This window comes from Clytia hemisphaerica, unplaced genomic scaffold (genome assembly GCF_902728285.1).
Source record: "Clytia hemisphaerica strain Z4C2 unplaced genomic scaffold, Clytia hemisphaerica genome assembly, whole genome shotgun sequence".
In the NCBI taxonomy this organism is placed as follows: domain Eukaryota; kingdom Metazoa; phylum Cnidaria; class Hydrozoa; order Leptothecata; family Clytiidae; genus Clytia; species Clytia hemisphaerica.
Genome location: NW_027103627.1, coordinates 231,286 through 253,548, shown reverse-complemented (window position 1 = coordinate 253,548; position 22,263 = coordinate 231,286). Strand labels below are relative to the sequence as shown.

Here is a 22,263-nt window from a genome sequence, read left to right as displayed (position 1 = left end):
CAGATCGAAACGGTTTCGTTCCACTAGCAAAATTATGTATCTGGAATTCTCTACGGCTACGGTTAGAGTGGCGAGGGAAATGGCGAGTAAGGCAAGTGATGGCGGGTGAAAGCAAGTTTGATATTTAACGTACGACATTATGTCGACTTTACTTATACGGTGTTTTAGTGTTTTTCCCGTACAGAGCAAAGTAGACAACGACATGTTGCCTTTGGTGACGACCCGCATGGGCAGTCCCGCAACCGTAGTCGTAGATTATCTCCGATACATAATCTCGCTACTATTTTCATCTGAACACCCTCGATCCGTATAAACGAAAACCATACCGGAACGATACGAAACCGTAACGTCTGAACATGGTCTAAGCTAAGTACCATTTAAAACTGGTTCTTATTCGGCTCAAAAAAACAACGTAAGATAGATCACAATCCTCTCGACCACGTGTTTTAATCTCTTGTAGCATATTGCTTGATTTTTCCTCGGAGGGATAAACTTTGATCATTTTGTATAAAACAAAATATAATCAAAGAAAAACACGAAATTAAAACAGAAAAGCTCATCCAATTTGTATGTAAAATTGTAAAAAAAAATTATTCAAAGCCTAACTATTTTAAATACAATTTCAAAAAACATATCTAAAAATGATTTAGAAACCAAAAGTATAATTCTGTAAACCTTGCTTGAAATCAACTAGTAGATTTGGTGGGTCTGAAACAAATATAATCAATATCCTAACTGAACTGTTTCCCTTGAATCTCATAGAAAGTGATAGGTAAATAATGCAACGAAATGACGGTACAAAAACTAGAAGGAAAATCAACTCAATCTATTGTAACGAGTTTAACTAGTAGTTTTCGAAGGTAGAGAGATAAGTTTATTTAGTTCAAAATAAAAGTATTACTTGTATCAAAAGATAAGAATTGACATCAGCATTCACATTAAACTCCTCCAAAACATTTCAAATCATGGTTGTTTTCTCATAATCAAGTTAGAAATCACCTAGGACGTTTAGAGGGCAAAAATGTCATTAGTCGCCCAATTATGGTGGGCGACAATTAATACCACTGCATTGAAACTCAATTCTTAAGACCAAAACGGCGGTAAGGAAAAGTGCTTGGAAATTACCCTGGAAAGTCCTCAGTTAACTGTTAAAAATTTGTTTTTTTCGAGTAATTTTGTGAGAAAGAAAATAAGGCTGGCTGATTCAGGAAAACCCGAAAATCGACCATAAGAAATGTTCCTTGCATGAATAAACGACTTTAGAGATACTCTGATAGTAAACCATAAGGCTCCAGTAGCCATACACACTCCAAATCAGATCATAGGCCCTACACCATAGCCTGACCATCAAACTTTAACATCACCAGTATATCATTGATTCATACTCTTAGCCACCTTCAGAAATCTGCTCTTCAGCAATCTTTGTTTCATTTTGTTTTTCCCATAAATAACCGTAGTATGAGTCTGGATTCTGCAGTAACTGTTGATGGGTACCTCTTTCCGCAACACCTCCATTGCCGAGAACGATAATCTCGTCGGCATCGACCACAGTTGATAATCGATGTGCAATAAATAATGATGTTTTATTCTTAGTGATTTCACGTAGAGATTTCAAAATGTTCTGAAAAGGAAATATAGATTTACCTCAAATATTTGTGTCGATGTTCTTTAAAGTAAACGTATAGCTTTATATAACTAAAAGTCTTTCAAGGATACTATTTTTTCAAGAATCAAGGGCTCTTTTCCTTTTTCTAACTCGGTCGATTTTTTTGTACTTTACAACGAGAAAGACTAGAAAGACGACTGAAAAAGATAAAAAGTTTGTGTGAATTTCTGACGTCAGAAATGAATTTTCCTAACAACGCTCCGCTCTATAAATACCCGTCGTCATGCGAAAAAAAACAACCAATCGCATTGCATCGTAAAAACACATACAGACCGCATCAAAAAAAAAAAACCGGTTAAAAATATATGTAGTAAATTGGTAACAAATGTCGATAAAACCATTGGCACATTGGCACGGGAAAGGGTCTAATCATTCCTCATTCTGCAGACAGTTCATGCAAAAAAAATCAGTAAAAACACCACTAACCATTTCAGTTATTGAGTCCAGAGAGGAAGTTGCTTCATCGTACAGAATGATCGACGAATCCTTTAAAATAGCACGTGCGATCGCGACACGTTGTTTCTCGCCTCCCGACAATTTCAAACCACGCTCACCGACCCGCGTATCGTACCCGTCGGGCATACGCATTATGCTGTCATGAACATCAGCAGTTCGGGCGGCTGCGAAGACGTCCTCGGCGGACGCATTTAAATCACCATAGTTGATGTTGTAAAATATTGTGTCGTGAAAAAGGACTTGATCCTGTTAAATAATTGGAGAAAACTTTATCAACAAAGTAGATCTAGATTTTCGGTATTTGCAGGTGAAAAAATACATTGGGTAATGCAAGTTTTCGTGTTGTCTGAATTATGCAGAATTATGTCGTTTCGTATCGATGAAACGAATATGGTATCAATATTGAATACAAAAACAATCAAACCAAGAGCAAGCATATCTGGTTGATTTTTTTTCGGTAAAATATAACTATCATTCAAAAGCGTCTCCTACCTGGGGAATAATCGAGATGTTCTTTCTGAGACTAGATAAAGTGACGTCACTTATGACTTGATCACCTATTCGGATTGTACCACTATTGGGCTCCATGAAGCGGTACAGCATTCGAACGATGGTCGATTTCCTAGAATGGTACACGAGTTTTAAAAATTGGGCTTTAAATCTATCATGACATCGAAAAACAAACTCCCTGTTATGCTGTTTAGGTAGTCAAACAATTAGTGAAATTAATGTATTTTGAACTTCAAAAGTAAATAATATGATCTGAAAAATAATCACGAAAGAAATCAAAACACATCAAACGTTCATTGATATTTTACCCAGAACCAGAGCCTCCAACAATGGCAGTCTTTTTGCCAGCTTGGATGGTCATCGATAAATCGTTGAATATTGGTGCACCACCCTCATATTGGAAAGCTACATTCTCAAAGACGATGTCTTGTTGTTTGTCAGATGTTAGCATCAGTGGAGGTGCATCCGGTATTTCCTGCATAAAATAATGATTTTTACAACTTTAGTTGTAATCAGTAAAATAATTAATCCTACCGTCTCTTGAGACTCCCAAACCACTTTTTTTCCAAACCTGGTAGAGCTGGGGAAAAATTTCTATAAGCATTGAAGTAAGTAAAGCCATTTTGACCTAGACGCTCTTTGAAAGTCAATTTTCGAAATTCCTTATGGACAAGAACTGATCGTATCATCTGAAAAGATTTGAAAAGAAGATCTGCAAAATTCATAGCGTCAGCCTAGGTTTTTCTCCCAATTCCATTACCTGCTTGATTTCGCTCTTTCCGTGAAGAGTTCGAAGCACCCTTAGAGGAGGTAGTAATAAAAATTCAAAGAAGACCAAAGATGAAAATACAAAAGATAAGAACGAAAACACGAGAACTCATAATTGACAAGCAACTATAGCTAGTTATCCAGTCTTCCCTTCAAATTCAAATCCCAGCACCCTCTCTTAGAATGCCCGAAATATTGTAAACAGCTCCAGCCCCCAACTTCTTTTGGATTTTTAAGAATAAGCCCCCCCCTCCTAGGGGGCTAAAGTAACTTTTGGTAAAGAAAATAAAAAATTACTTTTAACAGATGCGCCTCTTAGAGTACTATATAATAGACGTACAGATCTAGGGTCTGAGTGGACATTTTTCAGTCAGTGCAATTTTTACCAGTGTGTTGATAGAATTCAAAAGATAATCACAATCATAAAAACAAACAAAAAAGTAACTAGCCTTGATTTTACTTTTCTCATCCATCAGTTGGAACATGCTTTGCATATCGATCAATGATTGTCTCAAATCACGATACACTGAACCAAGGAAATTCAAAGGGATTGAAAGCTGGAATAGAAGACCATTCACCATCACTAAATCACCTACAGTCATCGTTCCTAAACAACAAAAGAACGTATTAAGAACGTATTAAGTAAGTAAGTAAGTCTGCGACCACAGTCGGAGGCGACCCGAAGGCTCTTCTTTCGATAGCTATTCACCCGAAGGTAGGGGAGGTCGCCACTCTTTCTCTCTGGATTGCTCCACTTGTATTATTTGACCAGCAAAATCTTAAAAAGTTTCGTTGAAAATAGAACCTTGAAGATGACAAGAAATTTAAAAATTCAGAAAACTTGCAACGCAGAGAAAAATACCTAGCTAATAACATAGAGAGTCATAAGGGATCACTTGTTCATTAAATAGTATATTTCAATTAGTCTACAGTACAATAAAAATGAAAAAGCAGGGACTTTTCTAAGAACTTATGTTCGTATATACTAGCCAAAATACTGAATTCAAGATTAAATTTTAGAAACCTAATCCAAATAATTTACTAACAAAATTTAACTTCTTGATGTATACAAACAGAAATAATTCATATACATATTAAACATCTGAACATTCTTTTGGGGAGCTCGACCCACTGGGGGGGGGGGGCATAGTGCTGAAAGGGGTCTGATCCCTCCCCTTCTTAAATGATCCCCTCCCCTTCTTAAATGACCCCCCCCTTCTTGGCATCCCCCCAACCTTTAAAATTTTTTTATGGTAAAATGGGAAGAGAAACAGTAAAGAAAAATTAAGTCTGGCAACTATATTACCACTTTTTAGTGAAAATAAAGAACTTCCTTTCATGCAGACCAAATTTCATAACAGTGCTGGAAAATAATCTACAATATATGTAAGCCCCCTTCTTAGACGATCCCGCCCCCTCCTTGATATCCCCCTTTTTAATGAAAATTTCTGATACCCCTTCTTTACTTTTTTGGAAGGTATCATCCCCCCCTTAAGAAAGGGGGGGGGTCCGAACTATCAGGGGAAGGGCGGAAGCGTCCCCAAACTCCCAGCTTTATGGATGCATATAGCTTTGCTAACCAGATTAGAAACTCAATCTGAATTTACAAAAACGATCCACAGCTCAAAGTGCTTAGAAAAATCCCTGCAAGGAATACTAATTAATTCATGAGGCTAAATTAACAGCCATCCTAGTTGTAGTAAGACTTTGGTAGATGATCTGGGAATATTTTAAGAACTAATACACGATAGTAAGTAGACTAAATACCTTGCATAATGCTTTGACTAGCCAGTAACATCATCACTGTCAATGCGCTTGAGAAGATGAAATTTTGACCGAAGTTCAAGAAAGCTAGAGAAGTTGTCGTCTTTAAAGATGCTTCTTGATATTGATGCAACAGTTTGCCATATCTTTCAGCTTCATACTTTTCATTATTAAAATACTACAAAAGAAAAGGAACAAGAATCCTGAATTAAATCTAATTCCTTGAAATTTGAAGAACAAACGAATAAATCATCCTAGCATTGGAGCTGTTTATACCATACACGGTATCAAATGCTGTTATGTCATTTACAGATATCTAAAAAATTATTTCTGAATATTTCCCAATATGTATAATAATTCTCGATAATTTTTTTAAACTAATACCGTACAAATCTTCTCACATAGACAACTACTGTATTGGTCATATAGACTTGCAGGACAAATTTAAGCTATGAGCGTGAGGACGAACAGGGAGGGTTAAAAAAATGCTTTTGAGGATTTAAACTCTCAAATAATTTCTTACTTTGACTGTTTCATAATTGATCAAAGAATCGATGGCTGTGGAACCTGCTTCATTATCTGCTCTATTCATTTGGACTCGGAATTTTGTTCTAAGAAAAAGAAATTATGAGGCAATTATTACTTCAAAAGCAGTGTGCCAACCTGGGCAGATTCTCTGACACAGGCATGGCATTTAGAGTGAATAGGTGCCATGTGCAGGGTATCAGATTCTACTGGGATTAAAAGCAATTATGACTCTCTTGAAAGATTGATAAAATGGAACCAAATTGTTAAGTAATATTGATGGATTCTGGGGGGTTTGAGTCAAGTTAATGTAAATTTATGCTCCCAAATGCATAATGACAAACAAAAAATATTTAAAAACAAATATCAAACCTCCATTGTGTTATTGAAAGTGTGAATGTAGAATATGCAGCAAGACACGTCAAAGCAGTTATCGTAAATGGTAATCCACAATTGTATGCCTGGTTAAAAAAGAGGAAGTATGAATTACTGTATACAAAAAATGAATTCTTGAAGAAAAATTTAATCTAATGGGTCGTTCTATTTTATATCCATACATTTCCAGGGGTGAAGCTGATTTATATTCCAAAGGTTCAAAGAAAATCTTTCAAATTTCCAGAGAATTTTTCCAAGGGCAGCAATAGAATCCTTTGTTGGGATTTTTCAGAAGTTTTACAATTTTTCAAGGGGATATCTGCACAATTTCAAGAATTATTTTTGGCTTGAAAAGTAATATCCGTATTAAGGTATTAAATGGATTCATTTTACCAACAGAACATTATTTTCTTTAGCCATAAATAGCTGACTTTTAAATATAGAAAAATGACTCACCAAAATACCACTGACCAGTGAAACCTCAAATATAGTTGGCACAATGTTAAATACCATGGCATTGAGGAAGAAAGATATTCCTCTAAAAAGAAAAAAATAGTTTTGTTTAAAACTGAAGATGCAAAAATAAATTTGATTTGTAATTGATTTAAACTTGTTTCTATTACTTCGAAGTAATATTATTGAGGGTTGTCAGACGGTTAAAACAAAAATAATAATTCAATTGTTTGCGAGTTACTTTTCTTTTTAAACTAAAAGGAAAATGTAATATTTTGAATTAATTTTTTGCAAAAAACTCAAAAAAAACATTTGTACAATTGATAATTGTATTAAAAAGTCAAGAAGGCTAAAACTCTTTGGACACTTTGACATACCTAGTGCCCCTATCAACAGCTTTGGATAGCATTCCAGTTTTGCGACTGAGATGATAGCTTAGATCAAGAGAATGTAGGTGGAGAAAGGTCTGTTGTGCCATCTCTCGAACAGAGTTTTGAGCAACACGAGCAAACACTGCATTTCTCATTTCATTGCATAAAGAAGCACCAGCTCTTGCTGCTCCATCTACAAAGAATAAAACAAAGTATAACATGAAATATACAAAAATGATAACTAAAATTTTGGAAGCATATGCAAAACATAAAATGCTCACCAAGAATCAAAGCAAATGGAAGCATTCTTTAAACAGATATTTTTCACTGGTATCTATTCTTATTATCTATGATATGAATACAATATCAGTTTACTTGAAGGAAACAGATGGGTAAATGGAAAAAATCTGTTCATAGCCACGAGAACAGGAAAGTGAGGTAAGGTTTTTACTTTTGAAGGGTGATGTGATAGTAAATTAGCTGGTATAGCATCTACGATTTGATGACTTACAGCCAAGTATGAGAATAGTAGCAGTTGATACCATGGCAGTTTCGACATCTCCAATGGCTACGGGATTACTATTCAAATAATCTACTGCATATTTGAATAAAAAGGGTACTTGGACATTGAGAAGCTGTGGAGAAATAAAAAAAAATTAATAAAAGATGATTCATTCTAGCTCCAATAGATTGAACATTGGGATGAGCTTGAGTTTTTACAAGATACTTCACTAATTGGTAATTTATTAAAGTGATAGAGATGACGCGTTCTTTAGAAAAAGTAATAAGATTCTTTTATTACATCTTAACGACCAACCAAATCAAATAAGAGCTTGTAAAAACTTAGAGTTCAGTCCAATTATAATATGTATGATTTAATCCAAATGTGCTAAAAATAAATGGTCAAAAATAAAAAGTTCTTTACCTTTGATCCTATTAATAAGCTGAGAGCTGTAACAACCCTAGCTTTTATTGCAGGTTTACCAGCAGGCCACACTTGGCTCCCGAGGGTGTTGAGTACTTTGACTGTATCTAGCTCTTTATCCATTTTGTCACTATCAACAGTGACCCCACTGTGGTGACGAAGGCCAATGTATAAAGGAGTTCTTCCAAGTCCATGTCCATTGTAATTCTGGAAAATTGAAAAATTGAAAATAATAAAATTGAAACTTCTATACTTACTTACACAAATATTTTCTATAACTATTGACTGAGAAGTACTGTACTCAAAGTTAAATAACTAGCTATGTTTGGAGGTTAGTTAAATAAGGTTCAAAGGTTTATAAAAAACAAAGCATGCAACATAATAAGTAAGTAAGTCTACGACCGCAGTTGGAGGCAACCCTAAGGCTCCTCTTTTGATAGCTATCTACCTGAAGGTAGGGGAGGGCACCACTCTTTCTCCCTGGATTTCTCCACGTACCCTTGATCCTTCTCATAATTGCTGAGCATCAAGCAGAAAGGCATCAAGTACCATTTTGAGAATCTTTGGTATGACCTGGCTGCTGCGGGTTGAACCCACAACCTTGTGAATCGTAGCCGGATGCTCTACCCCTGCACCACAGTTCTTAGCCAATATAAACACTCAATAAAGAGAAAACAACGCCCATTGTGTGTTGACTAGCTTTTCAAACAATACCTTTGATATTTGCTTTGTAGTTGAATTGTATCCACCAGTATTATTATAATTGACGCAAGTGACAATCCCCCTCTGAGCAATCAACACCTCTCTCCTTAAGATGGATGCCGATGAAAACAAAAATCGATTCATATTATCATCTTCTTGTTACAGATTCCATTCATGTTAAAAATTTACACTTACTGAAATGAAAAAAGGATTAAAGGAAATCTAAGGGCGAAAATTTCTTTATCCTTATTTTTTTTTGACGGAGTGCAGGTCTATTTGAATAAAAACATTGCAAAAAGAACAAGTTTAAAGTCTTTCAAATTAATTGAGTTATCAATGTTTAAAATTTATCAACGATGTCGTCATTGGACTTTTATTTCGAGAGAGAAATTTTTTTATAGACAAAATTTATAGAAAGAAGATGTTTCATGGCAAATTATAATTTGAATGTATATACATAGACAAAGGGAAGTCTTGAGAAAAATGTAATTAGAATAACGAACTTGAAAGATATGCCATAGTGCCAAGCTTTCGGATTTACCAATAAATCGTCAGAGCCAACAACTAAAGAATGGGTGGCAAAAGAAAAGAAAGAAGTAAAGATTTTGTGAAAACACTTTTATTAACCGATGTTATTAAAAAGAAAAGAAAAAGAAGAGAAGATTGACCAAAAGGCCTCTGAAATAGCGAATAGACTCTCCTTAACCCAAAAAACATTGCACTTACAGAACATCATCCAGAAAAATAATTGATCTTGGAGAAAACATTTCAAAATAGTTTCAAAAAGTAATTTAGGAATTTCCTTTTATATTATATATTATATGCTCACAAAAGAATCAAAAATCTAGTCGTTCAAATAAGCTCTTTTGAAACCAGTATATTTTCGATCAATAGGCTTAGGGAACGTGTTTTTGATTTCTTTAACGACACAAGAGGGGATCACTACTCTTTTGTCACGTCTAAGTATCTCGAAATAGCGTGTCCACGATGTATACTGGCAATACGCAGTGCAACGATATTGCCTGTAGAAATAAACGAAAAAAAGACTGGTTTTCAACTCTAACTCTTGCTAGAATTGATTCACTTATTCTATTTAGAATGCACAATTTCGTAGATTTTCAAACCATCTTGATAGATTTACGAACTATTTTACAATATGATGTATTTAGTAATTAAACCAATCAAATTTACCTTACCATTTTTTTGATTATTTTGAAAATTTTCTTATGTCTCCTTCTTGTTATATAAGTGAACTAAAGGGCTGATGGGGTGAGAATGAAAGGTTTGATGTCTTTGTGTTTTGTAATACACGATATGCCTTCAAGTTTCTCTTTGAGAATACTACATTCTTTGCAACATAGACATTCTTCCAAAGTGAAATCCATGCCAATTATACAGTTTCTACAAGCTCACCAATGCAAATTCTCAAGTCTACTAGACTCCAGATCATCATTATCCCGTTCGCAGTCCCTCGAGGACGAGCTTTCATCTTCTTTGTGCTTTGCTGAAAGACCTGCTAGCTCTTTTTTTGAATACTCAGGTTCAAAACCATAAAACCCTCCAATAGCTTCATCTTCTTCATCTGAAGTGTCTGTCTCTGATTCTGATGTTTCTATCTCTGTTTCTTCATCTGAAGTGTCTGTCTCTGATTCTGATGTGTCTAACTCTGTTTCTTCATCAGTGGAAGGGTTAAAAATGTCTGATAAATCACTTTCTTCACTTGAAGATTCACTTGACGACATTTTACTCTGAGTTTAAATGCCTAAATAGTTTTATAAAACTTTAAAGGGGATCTAAGGGCAAAGATTTTCCTATAATAATTGTTTGCAAATTATAGAAACTTTATATCGTGGAAATTAAAATGAGCTATATTATATTTAAAAATCTTAACTAGAAACTGAGTATCCACTGAAATAAAATTTTAAGCTCTAACTCCAAGCGGTTCAGATTTTATATATGGCTGTTTGAAATTTCAAAGTTGAGCGGTCTCAGCCAACAAAAAATCTCAAATTTGGCTAAATAGGGATTTTGACCTCAAATTCCACTTGAATGATAATAGAAACAATATTCTGAAAATATGTACAACTTTTACAAGAAAACAAATATACAGACAACCGGTTATTTAAAATACATGGCCCGAAATCAGGCTTTTAAACCTTGCGCCAAAGTTGAGGCATTTTTAAAGGCAAAAACCTCAAGGAGAGCTTTTCATTTCCCAAAAGTATCCTCAGTTTACTGCAGGAAAACGAAAAATGGGAACCATCAACCTCTCTGATTTTTCAAAATGACAGCTCAATGGAATTTTGGAATTCTTTTTAAAAAAGACGCAAAGTTGGAAGGGGATCAATTTTATATTTTTGAGTATATACAGTTCTGGGAGTACTTTCAGGACATGAACTCAGAAAAAAGGAGTTTTTTGATATTTTTGAGAGTTTTCAGCTCAAAAATTATTTTAAAAGTTATATGTTGGTTTTTGACCAAAAAATTGGATATTTTGCTTCATTGGAGAACCTGAAAGTGGTCTAAATCAATTAATTTGGTGTGAAATCAGGGCTACTGTATGGCAAATTTTTCTATTTAATGAGTTTAGGTGAAAAAAGTTGTTGAACAGGGATCAAATTAACGATTTAAAAGTGCATCGCACATCGCACAAAGTGCATCTTGCCCACCGTAGACGCGAAACTTTTTAGGTTTCACAATGCGTTTTTATCAATATACGATGCATTCAGGCTTCCTCATTTGAAAATTCCAGGCGTGTGGTCAATCGCACTCCTAAACCATTAATTTTAGGAGTTTCTGGCGTGTGATAACTAATTCTGACACCTTTCTTTAGAGACAGGAATAATATGAAAGTTTGAATCACTGATTGAAAAAGGATTATTCCAGATTATTCCTCTCTGACCACTAAGCAAAGGAAAATAGTTTTGACCTTTCTATCAATTTCAGCTGATAAAAAGGGTGTCGGAATTAGATGTGAGGGATGTCAACATTAGACCAAATTACGGTAGGGCTACTCAGTTTCTATAGAACAAAATATCAAAATGAGCCAATTTTGAAACTCTGTCTTACAGACAATGGCTCTTAAAGATTACGCGTGTGATGTCATTGTTGGACTTTCAATATGAACAGATTTGTTTGCTAAACAATGAGATTTTTCTCTCTTTTTTCTAAACTTTGAGCGAGTTTTGGTGTTTTTTATTTTATAATATATAAAGATCCATTGAGCAACAATATTTTTTTATTCATAGCTTCAGCCAGGTTTCTAGCTCCCCCCAACAAAGTAAGGTCCCCCCAACAATTTAGCTCCCCCCAAAAAGTTGCCTTGTGCTAGGTCCCCTAACACTTCAGGTCCCAAGATAAACAAAAACAAAAACATTGTTCTCTCGTCCCCGTAGAGAGAAGTCAATAAAAAATATATGTGAGTACAGTACTGATAAATGAAAACTAAATTTTACTTGTTTTAATATTTATGTTTAAAAGTCTTTTGCTTTTTGTATTTGATTTAATAGTAAGATAAGATATCTTTTGAATTTAGCTGAACAGTCCCCAGAGTCTCAGTCAGATCATCTAGGCTCCCCCCAACAATCTAGGTCCCCCCAAATATTTTGGTAATTTTAGCCCCCAGGCTCTTTAAAGGCCAAAATATTTCTTAGCCCCCCCCCCCCAAAAAAAAAATAAGGGGGGGGCTGAACCTATGTTATTTCAAAAGGAAAAGATGACATTCAAACAGATTCAAAAGAAAAAGATGAGACGTATTCCAATAAATTCAAATAGTATATAATAGAAATTCTCCACGCTCTAAGAAAAGCATGTCTAAGCAATCTGAAATTTGTACAGTGATTCACTAACCGCGAAGTCCGGTAAACTTGCATCAGTGGAGGCAAACATTCATAGCCCTCAAATGAATGACCTATCTGGTCATTAAAATACAAACTTAAATCAAAACAAAAATAGTAGAGTAGAGCTGCAAGCGGAGCTGCGTAGTTCATTTTTTTGTTGAAATTTTGCTGCTTTGAGTGGTCAGTCATTTGAGGGCTATGCGTGTTTCCCTTCACTGATGTAAGTTACCCTACTTAACGGTATAAGAACAGATCACTAAATTCCAGCTCGACATATTGACAGATTGAAGGACTTTTAAAGAACAGAAACTTAATTTCCAGCTAACAGTTTGAACAGATTGACAATTTCCAGATGTTTTGTAGAACAAGTGGAGAATTTCCAGCTACCACTCCATCCAGCAGGCAACCACATTCAGAAGGAAAAGAACAGTAGATTTCAAAGACTTTTTGACTTTTTTGAAATTTCCTCAGAACAGATACCGTAACTTGGTCTAATGTCGACACCCCTCCTCTAATTCCGACACCCTTTTTATCAGCTGAAATTTATAGAAAATTTGAAACTGTTTATCTTTGCTTAGTGCTAGTGGTCAGAGAGGAATAATCCTTTTCCAATAAGTGATTCAAATTTTCATATTAGGTGGCAATCAAAAATATGTTCCATTCGGGTCCTAAAACATCTTCAAATCCAATCGGTTGGTCGGTCGGTCGGTCGGTTAGTAAATTTTGTCGGATTTTTAAGATCTAGTAAATCCCGATGAATTAAGTCGGCAATCAACAGAATTTTATGCCGATCTTTAATTTGCCAAACTAAATTTGCGCGCGCATGTGTTAACCTTAAAGCGGCCCTTATTTTCGGCCCCCAGGGTATTGGCCCTACTGCGTTGCTGACTTTTTGACATGAAAATTTCAATAAGGGTACATGAAAAAACTTGAACGGGACTCAATGTGGGTTAAGTAAACAAAAAATAATGATTCAAAGACATGCTTCGTTCGCCTTTGCCTGCCATTATGGGAAAGATCCGAACTTGGGAACAGCGCCCAAAAAAACACAACGATCTTACCGACTTTCCGAATCGGGTTTTCTTCTTGTAAATAAACAGTCGGTCAGACGACCCCGAACGCAACTTATTTTTGTTGTCGCCTTATTCAACTTTCTCTAAAGAAGGGTGTCGGAATTAGAGGAGGGATGTCGATATTAGACCAATTTACGGTAGGAAATTCACCTTATTTTTTGAATATCAAACTATTTTTTCATAAGAACAGATCATATTTTTCCAGCTGGTCCCAATCTTCAGTAGAACAGACCATATTTTTTCAGTTGGTCCCAATCTTCAGTAGAACAGACCACTTTTATCCGGCAGACTTTTTTCTTTAGTTCGCTAAGAACAGACCGCCATACAGTATCCAGCTGGAACGTGCCTTCAGAACGGATATTTTGAAGTCCCCCTTCTTCGCTTCGCTATGTGCTTCACTTCGGTGGATGCTTTCGACGAGGTTGATAACCTGCCAGCCTTTTTTCTAAAATTGTTCTTACTTCCTTCTTGGTACTGCTTGTTGTAAGAAGTGTTCTTCGAGTTTTGAGCTCTAACAGAAATGAAACACGAAAGTAAGAGATGTGTGCATGATAAAACTTGACCAATCTGCCAATGACTGATGAAACCACAAAAAGAGACTGTTCATCTAACGTTTCCAGATCATCTAAAAAGAACGACAAATAACTAATAAAAAGCGACAAAAAGAACGACAAATTTTTAAAGAACGACAAATTTCATAATTCGCCGTCCACAACCCCGACCAAAAGTGACTGTTCCACCCCTAAAGATTCATTCCTCTTTGATTGTCACGGGAATTAACTGCTTGTGGTTGAAAAGAACGGCAAATTACGCATGCGTATTAGTGTCTATTTTGGTGAGCTGGAAACATTACATGAACTAACTCAAAAAGAACAAAATGTGCAGTCGGGTCTGGTGGAACTTTTCAAAAGCTGGCGTTCGCTGCTGTGTGTAAAAATGTTGGCACCGCCGTAGCTTTCTTTGGGCCGATGGTCTACAGTAGCCGGTAGCGATTCCTTTGTTTTCGAGTGATATTTTTTTTCGAAATCTAGCGGTAAATTTAAGTTTAAATCTAGCATTGGGCTCTTCCAGAAAAAAATTTACATGGGGGGGGGGGGGGGTGGAGGATATATTGTCCGGGGGGTAGCAAAAAATCATCAAAATTTGCCTTGTCCGGGTTGTAATTTGGTGTGTCCGGGGGGTCAGCAGATGCTTGTCCGGGGGCCAAAAGTCACCTTGTCCGGGGGGTAAATCACAAAAAATTGTTATATCCTCCACCCCCTATGTAAAATTTTTTTTCTGGAAGAGCCCATTTGTGTAAAAACTAGGCGGGGGTCGCGCGTTAGGCCGCACAATTTTGGTAGGATCTATTGGCTTCAAATCCTATCAAGGAGATTCGATTCTAGCCCTTCTCCCGGGGGGGGGGGGCACTACCCTTGTCGACCGACGGGGGTGCTCCACTGAGGTTCGAAAAATGGACCCTACGTGGGACTAGAAATTTGCAAAAAAAGTGACCCTGAATGGGACTGCTCAAATTTTGTACTTTTTTCCCAAATTTTCCAAAAATAGGCACCATACGAGGGACTGATTTTTCTATTTTGGTGTTTCTGCGACCCTACCTGGGACTCGTGGAGGTTAAAAAAGGTACCCTGACCAGCGGAGCATCCCCGTAGCCCATTTTGCCCTAGTAGCCCCCCTCTCGGGGCCCTTCTATAAATCTGTGGTCTGTTCCTCTAAAGAATCGAGCATTGTGGTAACATGCATGTCGATCTTTTAACCATATGTAGTTAATTCCCGTGATAAACAAAGAGGAATGAACTCGCAGGGGTCATTGGAGTGGGGGGAATTGACATGTCTGTAATAATAGTGTAAACAAACTAACTCCTAGCCTACTGACTCCCAGCAAAAAGCCCCAACGATGGGACGATGGGCTTATCGGGGTCTTCCGCCACGTATCACCACAAAACTAGATAGTACCCCCACACGAAGGCTAAAATAACTTCTACCAGACGGGTTGGGTTGACTTTGAAAGAGCTTTTATCCCATTTGTGTATGAGGCTTTTTATTTCGAGGTTCAGTATTTGTATTTACAAATTATATATCCAATCTCAGCTTGTTCGGATTTTTTTCCATGCGAAATCTTCATTCTATTCACGATGACGTCATTTTTACCAGAGATACCAATACATATTTGGTACACAATTGTAAAGTTTCAAGTCATTTGGATAATTTTTTTTTGGGGGGGGATACTCGAAGGGACAAAAGATAGGATACATGCAAACCACTCAAATAAATTTATTAAAGCTCAAACTCATGTATTCTTTATTAGTTTGTAAATATTGTTTCAGACTATAAGCGTATTTTACAGTGAATTGATTAATGTTAAATTACAAAATATTATTAATAAATTGATTTTTCCTTTTCGGAGAATACCACTCAACAATGTGATCGCGATACTCTATCTCCCATTCATCTAACCAACAAAACTTCGTGCGTCAAGGGCAAAGACTTCTCCAGTCTTTCTTGAGATAGCACAAGAGAATATGCAACTTAAAATGTCTTTTGTGTTTTAAGTTTATAATGATTCAAAACAAAGAAGAAAATTATTTGACTACTTTTATTATTACACACCCATTATGATGGCATCCAAAGTCTTTCACCAATACGATTAAAATTTTACTTTGGAATTTTTGCAGTTTTCAATTCATAGTTCAACCAGATAGCGAGAGATAAGAGCGTCAAGGATCCGAATTGATGTGTTGCAGCCAGTGCAGTAGGTACATACAATAACAGAGTTGATATTCCCAAACCAACCTAAAAGATTACAATATAATTTATAGTCAGTCAGGAAGAAAAGACACTTTTTTATTCTGCTAATGGCAGTTTTATACCACTTTTGGTGACAATCTTCAGGCAATTAAAAACATAATTCAATATAATTCATATATTTCGAAAATTGCAAAAGGAGTTATTATTGGCGATTTGAGATTTAATTTGAGAGACCTAATTTTGTTAAAATTCGCCAAATTCGTCAAAATCATTTCTCAGCTCGTTTCCGGTAGATTGTAATTCCTAATAAATCTCCCCCCCCCTTTGGTCAAAGTTTCGTCACTTCTCCCACTGAAAGAATTTTCCCTTTTGGGTTGGGGCAATTTATAAGTCTGATAACCTTACCTGAAGACAAGCCATTCCCATAACACAGTTCATAGCTAAGCGTGCACGGTGTGGAAGAGCGAGTGGTGAAGAGAGGTACATTGTGGCAGCGATGGTTGAGAAGGTGGCGATACCCTAGAAAAGAAAAATGCAAAAACTGAAAAATTCATGCAATGAAGGAGAAGTCAGCAATTTGTGCAAGTGAACGATAAAAGATCACCCGTTCAACCCATTCACTTTGGTGTCCCTCAAGGCAGTATTTTGGGTCCAGTTTTATTTAACCTATATGTTACCGAATTATCTGACCAAATCTCCTTTCTCAGTATCCAATATGCTGATGACACAACGCTTTATCGTCACTCAAAAATTCGTGATATACTTCAATGCATCCGGGAAATCGAGACTGATATCGAATCACTTTCCACCTGGTCAGCTGATCATAATCTCTTGTTCAATGCTGATAAACTGCAATACATCATCTTTTCAACCAAACGTCTAGCGTCATATCACAAATTATGTAGTGACTACTCGTATCTTATTTCTTGTTCAAAAAAATCAATTGAACAAAAAGATGTCGTCAAGCTTCTTGGTCTTCATTTTGATAAAAGTCTATCCTGGTCCGACCATATCAACCAAATTATAAAATCCAGTCATGATACCATTCGAGCTCTTCATAATTTCCAACGTTTCACACCATTTAAAGTTCGGAAATCACTCGCTGAAATTATAGTGCTATCGAAAATAGCGTACTCCATAGTCGTATTCGGACAGATCCCCGATTACTTATTAAATCGTCTGCAACGTATACAGAACATTGCTGCAGGATATGTCCTAAACCGATATGCCACACTGAAAGACGTTGTCGATCTGCAATGGTTACCAATAAAAGAGCTTATTGATTTTAATGTTTCCAAACTTGTTTACAAGGCCCTTAATGATAAAAAATGGCCTTCATATCTTTCTTTGGTGAAAGTAACTCAGCCTCGGAAGCTTCGCTCACAGGATGATGGTATTAAAATTGATTTTGGCTTATCTAAGACATTTCAGGACCAAGCTCAAATTTTTAACGAACTCCCGAAAAATATCAGGGAAATCAAAGACCTGAAAGAATTTATTAAAGAATCCAAATTTTTAAATCTAGGGCACATACTCGTGCAACACAACAATAAAATTTTAACTTTATGAAGATCTATTTTTACTTTATTACTTACTAAATATTTCAACTACTATTACCACTATCCTTTTGCTAGTCCCTATTTCGATACAATCTACATTTAGCCTTTGTCTTAGTTATTCCAATTCCATTTCATGTCTATCTAGTGGTCTAGTTTTAATAAATTTTATCCAGAAAATTTGTAAAAATATTTATATTTATTAATACTATTTATTCTTTAGTGCTTTTTATTTTGATATTTATGTTTAGGGGGGAAGAACAATTTTGTATGAAATTGAACCTAATAAATGATAATAACAATAATAATAATAACAATAAAGAAGAAGTTTGTTTCATACTTTCCAATATTCTGCGTAAATTCGATAAGCCAAATCTTGATAACTTTTTACAAAAATTAAAAAAAATCCTTCTTTTGAAAAAGTGAGCAGGGAGTACTCTTAGGTTCCAAATAAACGGGGGGGGGTGGGGGTTCGAATAAACGGGGGGGGGTTGGAAAATTTTCTAGATTTTAATAGGCGGGGGGGCCTAATTGCCGGGGGGGTTGGAAATTGTACTTCTGAAACCCAAAAATAAGGTACAAATAGGCTAAAATCAGGCTAATTAGAGCAAAATAAGGGGCCTTCTCTTTGAGAGCTGAAGATATTCTTAGAGATTAATAAACGGGGGGGGGTCCTAATGAGGTCCGGGGGGGTTGGAAAATTTTCGAAAAATTAACAAGCGGGGGGGCCCGTTTATTTGGAACCTAAGAGTAAAGCAAATTCCGGAAAATTGAGAAGATCTATGGTATATTAGTCTTACTTGAATTCCTTCGTTCTACTACTAGGAATGATTATTGAGCAGTAAGTTCGACCAAAGCTAAATATCTACAATTTAGAGGGATTACTTTCCTAAAAGTCTAGTTTAAATTCTACAGTTCTAGTTGAAATGTTTAGAAATGATGGCATTTTTGTTTTCCATGTAAAAGTTCATCGAAATCAGGATTCAATGACATAGGGTCCTCCAGGTTTCAGGCACCCCCAAAAAATTAAGGTACGCGCAATCATTTTGGTACACAAAAAATGTGAATGCAATTAAATATTTTCTGCTATTTTGTCATTCCTCGGAAAATACTTCATACAAAAACAGCCCCCGCCTCCACAAATGAAAATGCAGGTACCCCGTAACATATAAAGTACTCCCTAAATGTAAGAATAATTTCAGGAACTTGGCTTTTTTTAGGTACCCCCAAATCTCTGTGGGGTGGACTCTATTAATGAGTTGTGAAAGAAACAATCATACCAAAAGTCGATGATTAAATTGTGTGGTTGTTGGATTTTCGAACATATTTCTCCACCAGGGATTGATGGCTGCAATATCTGACGGTATCCAACGGTCCGCAAATTTAGGGAATGAATTGTATACCAAGCCTGCTTCAAGTCCTGCTACAAACGCACCTGATGGATAAGAGAGAAAAAAATATTTCGTTATTTTTGTCACATTAAAGGTTATGTTTTTTTAAATAAGAGTGATATTGCTTAGTCATCAATTTTAATTTGCAACCTTTTTCACATTGGATTGACACGGATCTGGAGCAAGATTGGTCAGAAAAAGGAAAAGAATTTTTTGCTTATATCAGCATAATATAACAATAGGCAGACCACTGTCCTGATAAGAAATACGTGTCTGATATGAAACGGGAACTCTTATGTAAAAATAAAATCTTTAACAATCTTTAATGATACAATTAATTCGATCTAATTCGATCGTCGTGGGGACAAAGATTTTCTTCGAATTGGAGAATGTTTCGAATTACAGAGAATAATTTAAACCCTTTAAACAACTTTTCAGCTGAGGGGCCCAATATTTTAGAGGAATAATAGAGGTTCGAATTAGAGAGAGTTGACTGTAAGATGATTTGAGAAATTTGTCCTGAAAAACTCCTTTCATTCTTTTGAAATATATTCCGTAATTTTGTGGAGATAAAGAAAAGAGCAAGAATCGGACGTTAGAATAGTGTAAGAACCCATGTTGTGGAAATATCTATTTAAAATACTCTTGGTTATCTATCTATGTATGTATAAAATGAAGAAGATTTAAAATGAAAAGTTTTATTCTATGTAAAATTTTTGTCGCTTTTTGGGGGGACATTGTCTGTTAATTTATGATTTATGTTCGCCTGAGAACTTATGTCAAACAAAATTGTAGACATTATATATTCTTCAATTGAAATAAAAATGTATGAAGCGATTAAGAACACCCGCCATTATAAACGTGACAAATGACCTTTCAGATTGATTTGGGTATACAATCTATTTAGCTAACAAATTAGTTTACAATCTCCGAGGAGATCCTGAGTACTCCGCGCATTGCACGTATTCAGTCTGAAGATCATAGGTCATAGCTCAATAAAAGAAAGAATCTACCCGGGTTGGCGGACCGCTTTGATCTTTTTTCATCCAGATTTAGGATGAATATCAAATATGCTTTCTAACGTGTCAATTGACTTAAGATAAACAATCGCACCAAAACTAACGACATAAACATAACATAAACACAAGAAGCCGGAGCGGCGTGAAGGTCCAGCTGACGTGGCAATAACCGAATGTCGTTCGTACCGGGTTCCTTAAGTGACGCAAAAAAATTTCCTTCCCATCCTCCACTCTGAGCATCTATTCTTTGATACTTTCTTTGTATTGCTAAGTTTTGAAAGTTTTTGATGCATTTCCCGAATATTCGTAGACTGGGAATCCAGTCGTTTATAACGTTTTTGTTGAAAGCGGGAAATTTTTATGTCGGGATATGGTTAAAATAAACGACTGGGCTAAGGTGGTTTCCGTAGCTTACGGGAGTTCCAGCAGGGCCCGCAGATTTCTGCGGGGTGAGAAAACAATCATATACAACAAAATATATAAACAAATAAAATTTTCAGCCAATGAGAATTTCTAAGTGAAAGAAAAAAAAACCAAACCAAAACAAACCAACAAGACCCCCTGAAAATGTTATCCAAAAACATGAAAAAAGAGAATTTTTATGAAAAGTTTGTTGTGCACAAAATATTCTAGACGACTATATTGATGCTCCTGTCAAGTTTTCTACTTCCTATTTTTTACTGAGTTAAGTCGTCTAGCATGCTAGACTAGAATATTCGAAACTTTTACCGCCGATGGGATTCAAACCCACTATACACAAAGCACCTATGATTTGAACGCCAGCGCCTTAACCACTCGGCCATCCAGTCACAACTGCATTAAGGAGTTCAAAGTTGCTTATAAACATGGTATTTACTCCAAACTTTACCCGGAGGCTAAAACCCTAACCAGGGGTTAACTCCCATCCCCATCCCCAACCCTAGCCCTAACCCTACCTGGCCCTACCTGAAACAACCCTTTAATCTAACCGGGAAATTTGACTCTACTACCAATTCAATCCAAAACATAGGTCAAACATCGCGCGGGTAAGCGGGGCAAAAATTTTGGATCGGCGGTTGGTTTAGCCTGGACTTGTTAATTTATTGCGCGCACAAGCCCCGACAAAGACAAAATCTTTTCGATCAGTTGCTTTTTAAAGGTCCATTCTGCTGCGCGCTGGACCAATAAAACGTTGCAGTTTTCGTGCAAAAGACAACCTGGTTTTGAATGTTTTGCCTGAAGAACCAGGTCATAATCATTACATACGCCACATCTCTTTAAATCAGAGCCTGAAGCAGAAGGGATGATCTGTTATGAGATGAGGTGTAAAATCTCTCTTTGTTGGGCTTTCTTTTTGAATTTAGTTAAAGAAAAAAATATTTCAGATAGATTCTTTTAAGGACCATTCTATAGCTTTGTGCACTCTAAAAGCATGCAATTGTTTAGGGAATTACACTAAAACAATCTGTTATACTGAAAGTAAAAATATTTTAAGAACACTTTCAGCCAAAACATTATGTAGCATTGGGTTTTATCTGTCTTTCAGAGAATAAATTAGGTATAAACTGATCTCCGAGGAGATCCTGATTACTCCGCACATTGCACATTGCAATTTTTCTTTATGAAATTACACTAAAGTACTCTGAAAATGCTGAAAATAAAAAATATTTTAAGAATACTTTTAGCAAGAAATTTAGGAACATTCGGAGGCTCAAAAGATTTTGACTTTCATATTGAAAACATGTCTTAATAGTATTGAGTTGTAGACTACAAAAACAGTAAACCCGACTCCAAGCATCGAGTCATTGCATCGGGTGAATTAAAGTTACTTTGTTTACAAAATGGAACTTTCACCGTCTGCATATCTATAGATTCCAAATATATAATTTAGATTTAAAGAAATAAAATTATCATCATATCGACATATTTGTAATACACGTTTTTTTTTTATAAGAATGGTGTAAATCCATTTCATCATGGATATTCTTTCAGCATTCTTTTTACTTGGGGGTAATTAGCAATTTATAATTTAAAATGCTCTAAAAATGACATTCTTAGCTTGAGTAGCAAAATTCCATGATGATGATATTCTTAGCATATTCTTAATTTTTTGGCCATTTTCACCATGGACATTCTTATAAAG

General features: G+C 35.9%; 2 protein-coding genes across 3 annotated transcripts in view; both read right to left on the bottom strand.

Annotated features, from left to right (window-relative positions):
- Window positions 1-564: 564 nt before the first annotated feature.
- Window positions 565-8,709, bottom strand: LOC136802490 (iron-sulfur clusters transporter ABCB7, mitochondrial-like). The gene is made up of 13 exons (XM_067059219.1): window positions 8,528-8,709; window positions 7,814-8,020; window positions 7,400-7,523; window positions 6,895-7,081; window positions 6,521-6,602; window positions 6,062-6,150; window positions 5,688-5,775; window positions 5,168-5,342; window positions 3,850-4,007; window positions 2,941-3,107; window positions 2,615-2,744; window positions 2,093-2,368; window positions 565-1,621 (listed from the first exon to the last, which is right to left on the bottom strand). The coding sequence occupies exons 1-13, from the start codon at window positions 8,657-8,659 to the stop codon at window positions 1,388-1,390; spliced, it is 2,049 nt and encodes a 682-aa protein (XP_066915320.1). The 5' UTR covers window positions 8,660-8,709; the 3' UTR covers window positions 565-1,387.
- A 6,991-nt stretch (window positions 8,710-15,700) lies between these two features.
- LOC136802483 (heme A synthase COX15-like) overlaps window positions 15,701-22,263 on the bottom strand; it is a 76,455-nt gene continuing 69,892 nt past the window's right edge. For both annotated transcript variants that reach the window (XR_010846015.1, XM_067059212.1), the window contains 3 exons: window positions 19,012-19,166; window positions 16,581-16,694; window positions 15,701-16,220 (listed from right to left, as the gene is read on the bottom strand). Coding sequence is in view for 1 of the 2 variants with exons in the window: in XM_067059212.1 (XP_066915313.1) it covers window positions 16,083-16,220; window positions 16,581-16,694; window positions 19,012-19,166 (407 nt within the window). In the remaining variant the exon portion in view is untranslated. The remainder of the gene's footprint in view (window positions 16,221-16,580; window positions 16,695-19,011; window positions 19,167-22,263) is intronic.

Coding starts and splice junctions, on each gene's coding strand:
- LOC136802490 (XM_067059219.1), bottom strand. CDS start 8,659: ATGAATCGATTTTTGTTTTCATCGGCATCCATCTTAAGGAGAGAGGTG. Junction 4,008..5,167: donor TAGTCAAAGCATTATGCAAG/GTATTTAGTCTA, acceptor TTTGTTGTTTAG/GAACGATGACTGTAGGTGAT. Junction 2,745..2,940: donor GTTGGAGGCTCTGGTTCTGG/GTAAAATATCAA, acceptor GTACCATTCTAG/GAAATCGACCATCGTTCGAA.